The 10,056-nt window shown below is 40.0% G+C and overlaps 1 protein-coding gene across 2 annotated transcripts in view; it reads right to left on the minus strand.

Annotated features, from left to right (window-relative positions):
• b4galnt3b (beta-1,4-N-acetyl-galactosaminyl transferase 3b) overlaps nucleotides 1-10,056 on the minus strand; it is a 65,271-nt gene continuing 55,215 nt past the window's right edge. The window contains exons 14-20 of one of the 2 annotated variants that reach the window (XM_060923176.1): nucleotides 8,792-9,680; nucleotides 7,842-8,083; nucleotides 7,526-7,679; nucleotides 7,362-7,434; nucleotides 6,788-6,941; nucleotides 3,641-3,767; nucleotides 1-1,662 (exon numbers count right to left, since the gene is read on the minus strand). In XM_060923176.1, the coding sequence (XP_060779159.1) occupies nucleotides 1,554-1,662; nucleotides 3,641-3,767; nucleotides 6,788-6,941; nucleotides 7,362-7,434; nucleotides 7,526-7,679; nucleotides 7,842-8,083; nucleotides 8,792-9,680 (1,748 nt within the window). In that variant the 3' untranslated portion in view covers nucleotides 1-1,553. The other variant, XM_060923177.1, reaches the window with a different exon arrangement.

Raw genomic sequence — 10,056 nt, forward strand, 5'->3', positions numbered from 1 at the left:
TTATGGTTTTATTTAACCAGATATTGCCTTTATTTAAATAAAAAATTACAAGAGACCTCCATACATACAGTACGGTATATACAAATATATACATACAAACATTTACCATAAAATTAAAATAAAAAAGTCATTTATGAGACGAGAGCAGCAAAATCCCTCAAACCTAAAGTGTTTTTTTCTTGCTTGTCCTTTTTCAAGGTTCAAATCAAATTTACATTAAAATGTAGTGAAATATAGAAATACAAGTGTTCACATTGTTGAATATGATTTTTAATATGAATTTATTTGCTTGTATTTGAAATGTATTGTGCTTCCAAATTATTTAATAATTTTAAAATGGATTTTATTTATTTAAAAATATGTTTTAAGTGCAAATTCAAATATCACACAGCAGAGTAACTCAATTGGCTGAATCAAATTTCACAACTTTATATACACGTTCAAAATTTAATTCCAAATCCCAGAGTCAAAAATATTCCACACATAAACAAACATCGATTATTATGGAAGCTGAGAAGGACAACGCGGTTTCTCAAGATCAGGAGTTAATTATATTATTAATTATTTATTTCATTATCACCAGAAAACAAAAGGTCGTTTCCTTTTATTCGGTCTATTTATGTTCATGAGATCAGGAGTGCCATAATTACATTAAACAAAATGAATAAATAATTAATAAAGAAAAATAAAATGGCTCATTAATAATTAACTTGTGATCACGTCATAAAAAAAACAGAAGAAAAAGAATATTGTAAGTGCGTCCATCCTCGGCTTCCGTAAATTACAGCACATTCGCCACATCACACTTTTCCCGTAGATATAAAAAGATTGCATTTAAATTTGCATAATTGGCATAAAAACACTGCATCCTGGGTAATAACTTCAGATCAGCGGTTTATCCAATATCCAAATGTTCCTGTTGCATTTCTTTTCCCTGTTTAGAATTAAAAATTAAAGGCACTTTAAAGCTGATATGGTTTTGGTTTAATTTTCCTGAGTAAACTTTTCCCTGTATAGTAATAATGCTTTCATTTACAGTTTAACACACAACCAACGATAAAACACCAAACACTCGTCCATGTGTCTGATGAAGGTAAGATCTCCTCTGATGTCCTCAGGACTCTAAAGGGATGATACTGTGATGTCTGTCTTTAAGATCGCTGAGTGGATTTACAGCCAAAATATACATTTCAGCGTGACGTTTTGTGGCGACATCAAACTCCTGGGTTTAACCCTGCACCCTGCTCCGCACTCGAGCCACGAGAGATCACGCAAGAACATTATGCTTGAGTTTAAGATCAGAATCAGGCGTAACTGAGACACGCCTCCATTATAGGCAAACTCCGCCCCCATGGGTGTAACTCTAAAAGTGCATTTAGAAATCACTGATGTGGGGTTGTAAATCCTGTGAGTGATGACCACTGAAGATCAACCAGTCAAACCTCAGCATTGTCCCATAGCTCCACCCACAGTTGCGACACACCCGCTGAAGGTGAAGGTGGGTTAAAACCCCACAGGGAGTGTCAGTTTTAGAGGAAGTAGGATTGCCAGATCTACGTGTTCCGTCCTGTTTTGCGGTTCCACATGCCACGTCTGGAGTGGTGATAGTGGAAGAAATTCCTCAAGTGCAGACGCTCCACCTCTAACCCCGCCTCCACGATCCTATAACACGTCAGATCATTAACATGACACAAGTGCGTTAATGTACAGCGCTGAGCTCGGCTTCAGGCCACGCTGGAATGATGATGAAGTTCAAAGAACAAGTTCAGTACAAGTTTTCTCTTGCAGGATTGATGACAAAAACCAAGTCTGAAAGCAGCGCTGAAGTGTTTTAGTTTGCATGATGTAATTACAGAAGGATTTTACATTTTAGTTCCTCCTACAGTTTAACATCTAGATGGAAGTACATTGTAAATTATATGTAATGATATATTGTGTGACTATAAATTGTGGTACAAAATTATGACAACTCAAATTGACGAAATAAAAAACAAAGTGTGATTATCATCAGGTTGCGTAATCTCTTAATTTTTCCTGGCTGTAACTGTATTGTTTAGACAGTAAAGGGAGATGTACAATATATGTGCAATAGCTGGAATACATGTGACTTCACTGTCGACAGAAGTAGCACAGCTCTAATACCACAAAACACAAAATCAGATGTAAAATGTGAAATAGCTGCCGTGTGGTTCTGTACAAACAGATTTAGCAAGAAATCATCGCTCTCTCTCTTTTTACAGACTGCTGAATGATAAAGAAGAGAAGCAAATGGAGGAAATACAAATGTTCATAAGTTTATTAAGAAAAGGACTATTTGTAATTAACTTTTACATTTTTATTAAAAGGACTATTTTAGTTAATAGGCGATTATATTTTACTCCATTTACAAATGTAGAGAAATAATTATATTTAGTTCAAAAGAAAATGAAATAAAAGTTGTTTTTTAACTTAACAAAATGAATATTTAAGTTGATAAAAAAGGAAAATAAATGTTGCATATTTTTGAATAAAATTCTCATCTCATCTCATCATCTGTAGCTGCTTTATCCTGTCCTACAGGGTCGCAGGCGAGCTGGATCCTATCCCAGCTGACTACGGGTGAAAGGCGGGGTTCACCCTGGACAAGTCGCCAGGTCATCACAGGGCTGACACATAGACACAGACAACCATTCACACTCACATTCACACCTACGCTCAATTTAGAGTCACCAGTTAACCTAACCTGCATGTCTTTGGACTGTGGGGGAAACTGGAGCACCCGGAGGAAACCCACGCGGACACGGGGAGAACATGCAAACTCCGCACAGAAAGGCCCTCGCCGGCCACGGGGCTCGAACCCGGACCTTCTTGCTGTGAGGTGACAGCGCTAACCACTACACCACCGTGCCGCCCTGAATAAAATTCTCAAAAATATTATTCAAAAATATTGTAAATCAAATCGAATCATGAATTGGATAAATCATTACACACCAACTCCACAGTATATTCCAGAATGAAATCCATGCAGATTATACGATTTGCAGTCGATCAAGTCGAGGTTTACATTAGTTCGTCTTCTGTGTGAATTTACACCCTCAGGAGCACGAGTTAGACTACGAACATTTTTCTGTTTGATAATTTACAGGATTTTCAGGAATACCAAACTTCTTGCGTAATCATGCCTATACATTTTTTTTATGAATAAATCCATTCGAATCCACTTGAAAAATGAGGCCCAATACGTGGCACCATTTTAGGAATTTGGTAAAAGAATATTTAGGAAAACTCTGAGTATTTAATATGGAATGTCCACTGGGCTTCTTTTTGCCACACAAACCTGGTAACCCTGTTTACAGGCGTGTGATCTGGACAGTCAGGTGACGTCTCACCGCACACTGAAACACTCATGTTTCATACGTTATCTACTTTACTGAAAAATTATTCACTTTACTTTCTCCTCATTTAACCCACACAACACACACACACACACACACACACACACACACACACGCACGCACACACACCTCGCCTGCTTACGTGTTCATTATCCTCAGTGGCTGATGGTGTCTCGCCCTGAGGATGCACTTTCCTGACTGTGTAAAAGTTTAGTTCTATATCGAGTACTGAGGTCACTAAAGTCCATCACAGTGCGGCGTCTCACCTGTCCAGGAGCTCCCAGTCCTCTCCTCCCCAGCGGTTCGTGAATTCTCTGGTGTTCATACCTCCTACAGTGCCCAGGTCAGATTTATAAATAGCCAGCAAACCAAAACCGTTCACCTCCCAGTAACCTGTACGGAGCAATAACACAGAGAGTGAGAGACAGACAGAGAGAGTGAGAGACAGACAGAGAGAGTGAGAGACAGACAGAGAGAGAGAGTGAGAGACAGACAGAGAGAGAGAGTGAGAGACAGAGAGAGCGAGATCATCATGTTACATATAAAACTCTCTCATTACTCTTTCAAATCTGGTTTAAGACCCAATCTGTAGTAACAACACACAAAATTAATTAATTCATTAATTAAATAAACTCACCATAATGAGAACAGACAAAAAAACCCACAACAAATACTTTTATTTAAATTATAAACTGACCATCAGATTGTACATTGAATCTTTAGGCAAATTAAAATACAACAAATACACAAATAAAACTTACTTATAGCATAAAACATTAATTAAAAAAATCCACTGATGAAGCCATTTAAGTTCATTTATCACGCAGCCTCAAAGCGAACTTCAGAAATAATGGGATTACTCATCATTTTTTTATTCACACACCACTACCAACAACAACAACAACAACACCACAACAACAACATCAACACCACCACCACCAACACCACAACAACAACATCACCACCACCACCACAACAACAACAACAACACCACTACAACAACATCACCACCACCACACCCACAACAACAATACCACCAACAACAACACCACAACAACAACATCAACACCACCACCACTACAACATCAACACCACCACCACCACAACAACAACAACAACAACAACAACACCACACCCACAACAACAATACCACCAACAACAACATCAACACCACCACCACCAACACCACAACAACAAGATCAACACCACCACAACAACATCAACACCACCACCACTACAACAACAACATCACCACCACCACCACAACAACATCACCACCACCACACCCACAACAACAACAACAACAATACCACCAACAACATCAACACCACCACCACCACCACCACCACAACAACAACATTAACACCACCACCACTACAACAACATCACCACCACCACACCCACAACAACAACAACAACAACACAACAACAACAACATCAACAGCACCACCACCACCAACAACAACAACAACAACACCACAACAACACCACCACAACATCAACATCATCAACACCACCACCACAACAACAACATCAACACCACCACCACAACAACAACATCAACACCACCACCACAACAACATCAACACCACCAACACAACAACAACATCAACATCATCAACACCACCACCACAACAACAACATCAACACCACCGCCACAACAACATCAACACCACCAACACAACAACAACAACATCAACATCATCAACACCACCACCACAACAACATCACACCACCACCACAACACCACCACCACCACAACAACAACAACATCAACACCACCACCACCACAACAACATCAACGCCACCACCACCACCACAACAACATCAACACCATCACAACAACAACATCAACACCACCACCACAACAACAACAACAACAACAACAACAACAACAACAACAACACAACAACATCATCAACACCACCACCACAACAATACCACAACAACAACATCAACACCACCACCACCACCACCACCACAACAACAACAACATCAACACCACCACAACATCAACACCAACAACAACAACAACACCACCACAACACCACCACCACAACAACAACATCAACACCACCACCACAACAACAACATCAACACCACCACCACAACAACAACATCAACATCATCAACACCACCACCACAACAACATCAACACCACCACCACAACAACAACATCAACACCACCACCACAACAACATCAACACCACCAACACAACAACAACATCAACATCATCAACACCACCACCACAACAACATCAACACCACCACCACAACACCACCACCACCACAACAACAACAACATCAACACCACCACCACCACAACAACATCAACGCCACCACCACCACCACAACAACATCAACACCATCACAACAACAACATCAACACCACCACCACCACAACAACAACAACAACAACAACAACACAACAACATCATCAACACCACTACCACAACAATACCACAACAACAACATCAACACCACCACCACCACCACCACCACCACAACAACATCAACAACAACAACATCAACACCACCACAACATCAACACCACCACCAACAACAACACCACCACAACACCACCACCACAACAACAACATCAACACCACCACCACAACAACATCAACACCACCAACACAACAACAACATCAACATCATCAACACCACCACCACAACAACATCAACACCACCACCACAACACCACCACCACCACAACAACAACAACATCAACACCACCACCACCACAACAACATCAACGCCACCACCACCACCACCACAACAACATCAACACCATCACAACAACAACATCAACACCACCACCACAACAACAACAACAACAACAACACAACAACATCATCAACACCACCACCACAACAATACCACAACAACAACATCAACACCACCACCACCACCACCACCACCACCACCACCACCACAACAACACCACCACAACAACAACACACCAACTCTGTGATCTTTATCTCTGAAAGAGCATCATAGTGATGTGATGTGAGTGAATATGAGGTTTTTGGATGCAATATCATAAATATGCAGTAAAAATAATTCATTCATCTTGTGATGGTTCAGATGGAAAACAAAATTATGTTTAAAATTCTTCAGGAATCAGGAACTTTTTCTGTTGTCCGGAGGGCGGATGATATTCCAGGTTATAACTGGTCTTTATTCTGATTCTCCTCCACAATGTTACGTCTAAAAATCTAAACCACATGTCCAGGAAAGCTGTTCATCAGTGAAATCAGTGTGAGATTCTGAGTACAATCATGTGTTAATAATAATAATAATAATAATAATAATAATAATAATAATAATAATAATTTCTGAACTGTGTTTCCTCATTAAACAGAATGAAGGACAGAAATGCAGCGGTGTTGCGCGAGCGTGAGTGTGAGTACCATCAGGTTCCTGAGGCGTCGCTCCACAGTTAAGCCTCATCACTAAAGGAGCGAACGCCATGTATCCTTCAACACAGTGTTTCCTCACCGAGTCGAATAACCCCAGCGGGAAGTGGAGGTGCAGGTCACACAGGAACACGATGCTGTGATCATCCTGAGAAGAACAAACACAATGTGCTCCAGGGAATAAACACATCCTGCTCCAGAGAACGTCATGTTCATGGGTCAGACCTCTGGAGTGCACTAGAGCCGTGGGTCTCAAAGGGGAGACCGGGGAACCCCCTGATGTTCGCTGCCATGGGTGTCAATAGGAGCTAAAGTATAAATATTCATAAATATTTAAAAAATCATCTCTCACTTGTGGTTGTTTATTTGCCGACTGCTGAAGGAAAGTGAACTTATTCGATAACGAGAGACATTTTTATCATAAACGAGTCTTGTGTGTTCACAGTTATGTTCACAGGTAAACAAGAACAAGTTCCTAATAAAGTGGCTGGTGAGTGTATAAGGTGTGTGTGTGTGTGTGTGTGTGTGTGTGTGTGTGTGTGTGTGTGTGTGTGTGTGTAAAACTCACGGTGACTAGGTCGATTCCAGCCTGAAGACCCGCTGATCTCTCAAAGTCTCCCGTCAGTCTGACGTACTGAGCCCTGAGTACAGTGTGGAGAAGGATTATATAACATCAGATAAACAGACCGTGTGTGTGTGTGTGTGTGTGTGTGTGTGTGTGTGTGTGTGTACCTGGGGAGGTGAGAGTTCTTCAGAGCCTGTTCTATATCCATATCAGTGCTGGAGTAATCGGTGATGATGATGTTAACGTTGTCATCTCCTGTGACGCGGTGAAGCTCCTCCATGTCCGTGATGAACTTCTGCACCCAACGAGCCTGGTTCTTCACTACACACACACACACACACACACACACACACACACACACACACACACACACACTTAATGAAACCAGGTTTCAACTAGGTTCATCACTAATGCTTGTGTGTGTGTGTGTGTGTGTGTGTGTGTGTGTGTGTGTGTGTGTGTGTGTGTGTGTGTGTATGAGACCTGGTAGGATGATGTGTATAGTAGCGTCAGGGTTCCACAGGAAGTTGCGTGGGTTACACAGCAGCAGCTCACTGTTCACACTCGGCTGCTGGACGTTCCTCCACTTCAGCACGTAAATGTAGTGAACGAGACGAACTCGATGTCCTGAAGACTCCATCAGGTCCAACTCGAGGAGATATCGATTCCCCCGACCCGGATCCATTCGCTTCTCGACATTGATTATACGCTGCAAAGAGAACTGACTACACACACACACACACACACACACTTCCTTTTTGATCATTATTAATATTACATGCAGCATTTAACCTATATTTTAATATTTTTAACATTTTTTAAAAGTATTTTATTGTAAAAAAATCCCTAAGAATAAATTTTGTTGTTTAGTTAATTATTAATTTATAGTAGATATTGTAATGTTTTATAAAAATTTTATTTTTTAAATTGAAGAATATAAAAAGTAGTTTTAATTGAAATAAATGGAACTGACCTTATTAAAATGTTACGCAAAAATAAATTACATAATAATAATAATAATAATAATAATAATAATAGGATGTAAATTTTATGTAACAATTCAAAGATGATTGTACAAATTCTTATTTTTATCCAAATTAAGTTTTTAACAGAATTAATTTAGGAATTAAATTATTATTTTTTTTATAACAAAAAAATCTAATTGTTAAAAAAAATCACATAAGGCTCAAATTTATTTTTATTCCTTGATATTTTATCAGCATTACAACTCGTTATGGAAAAACAGCGTCAATTTTATTTCAAATAACATCCATGCCGTAGTTTTTATTTCCATCAGTTATAATAATAAAAGTGTCCAGTTTTATTTTGATATAAAATATTTCCTAACAAATAATAATATTTTCTTTATAATAGTGTCTTACAGACACATGGTTACATGCCGTGATTAAAAACGTGTGTGAAGTGAATCGTACCTGGGATACTTCAGCTCGAGTTCCTCCATAAAAGCCTGCACCACAGCCGTGGCTTCTGATTGGCTGATCAGCAGATTTCCACTCACGTTACAGTTCAGGTCTATCCAATCATCCCTCAGCATCTGAAAGTCTATCTGACCGACCTGAAACGTCCGATTCCATCTGATCTCAGGGTCGTACGCAGACATGCTGGTGACCTCGGCCTCTGTCTCCGAGTCTCCGTACATCACCCACAGCTGTGCGCCGGCGTCAGTCAGGTTTTTATGTGTCATGGCTCCACCCCTATTTACAAAGTCTCCGCCTTTATCAGTGTTGACGGATTTGTCCTGGTGGATCTTGTCATGAACGATGTCATGAGGACGTTTCTGACTGATGAAACGTTCTTCACGAGGATGAGGGTTCTTGTGCTTTGATGTGGAAAGAAAAATATTTCCCGTGTCATTGTTCAGTCTGTTAATAACATGCAGTTCTGCTCGTGACCTCTGATCCTGGACTGGAGCTTTATCTTCTAGCTTCGTAGAATTCACCTGACCAACAGGTTCTTTATCTTCTTTCTGAACAGGAATTTCATCCTTCCATCCAATCTGCTGGTTCTTGTCAGCCATTTTGTTTCGTTTTTGCAGTTTATCTCGGTTCTTGTTCTCTGGTACCAAGTCATTATCTCGTGCCAGGTTCTCCTGCTGCACCAGCTCTCTTCTGTTCATATCTTGCTTATTTGTCCTTCTTCTCCTCCTCGAGCTTTTCTTCTTCAGCGAGTTAGATAAGAGTTTCCTCTGTTGGTGCAGATTGTACTCATCAATGTTGTCAATTTCTTCCTTGTCTCGTATTTCTTTATCCCATCCTGCTCGCTCCATCACTCTGAAGTCATTCCATCCTGCTCTGGGATCACCTGCAGGAGAACGAGTGACACCTCTGTCAGGAACTTTATGAGACAAATGAGGACCAGACGAAAAAAAAAAGTATATATTGTGTCAAGAAATCTACTTTTTCTGCTATAAAATCATCCAGTGCATTGTAATCTAATATAAACATAAGCAAAGTCAAAAGTCTCTCTGTGTTAAAAATCACTGACTTCATCTACAGCATGGGAGAATTATTTAAATAGTTTACTGTGATTTGGTTCCTGTTGGACCAATCAACACACAGCATGATCACACACACACACACACACACACATACACACACACACACACACACACACACGCACACACACCCCAAACCACATACTATTGTTATAAATACACTCACATAAATTGTCAAACCTC

The sequence above is a fragment of the Neoarius graeffei genome, chromosome 6 (assembly GCF_027579695.1).
Source record: "Neoarius graeffei isolate fNeoGra1 chromosome 6, fNeoGra1.pri, whole genome shotgun sequence".
NCBI lineage: Eukaryota > Metazoa > Chordata > Actinopteri > Siluriformes > Ariidae > Neoarius > Neoarius graeffei.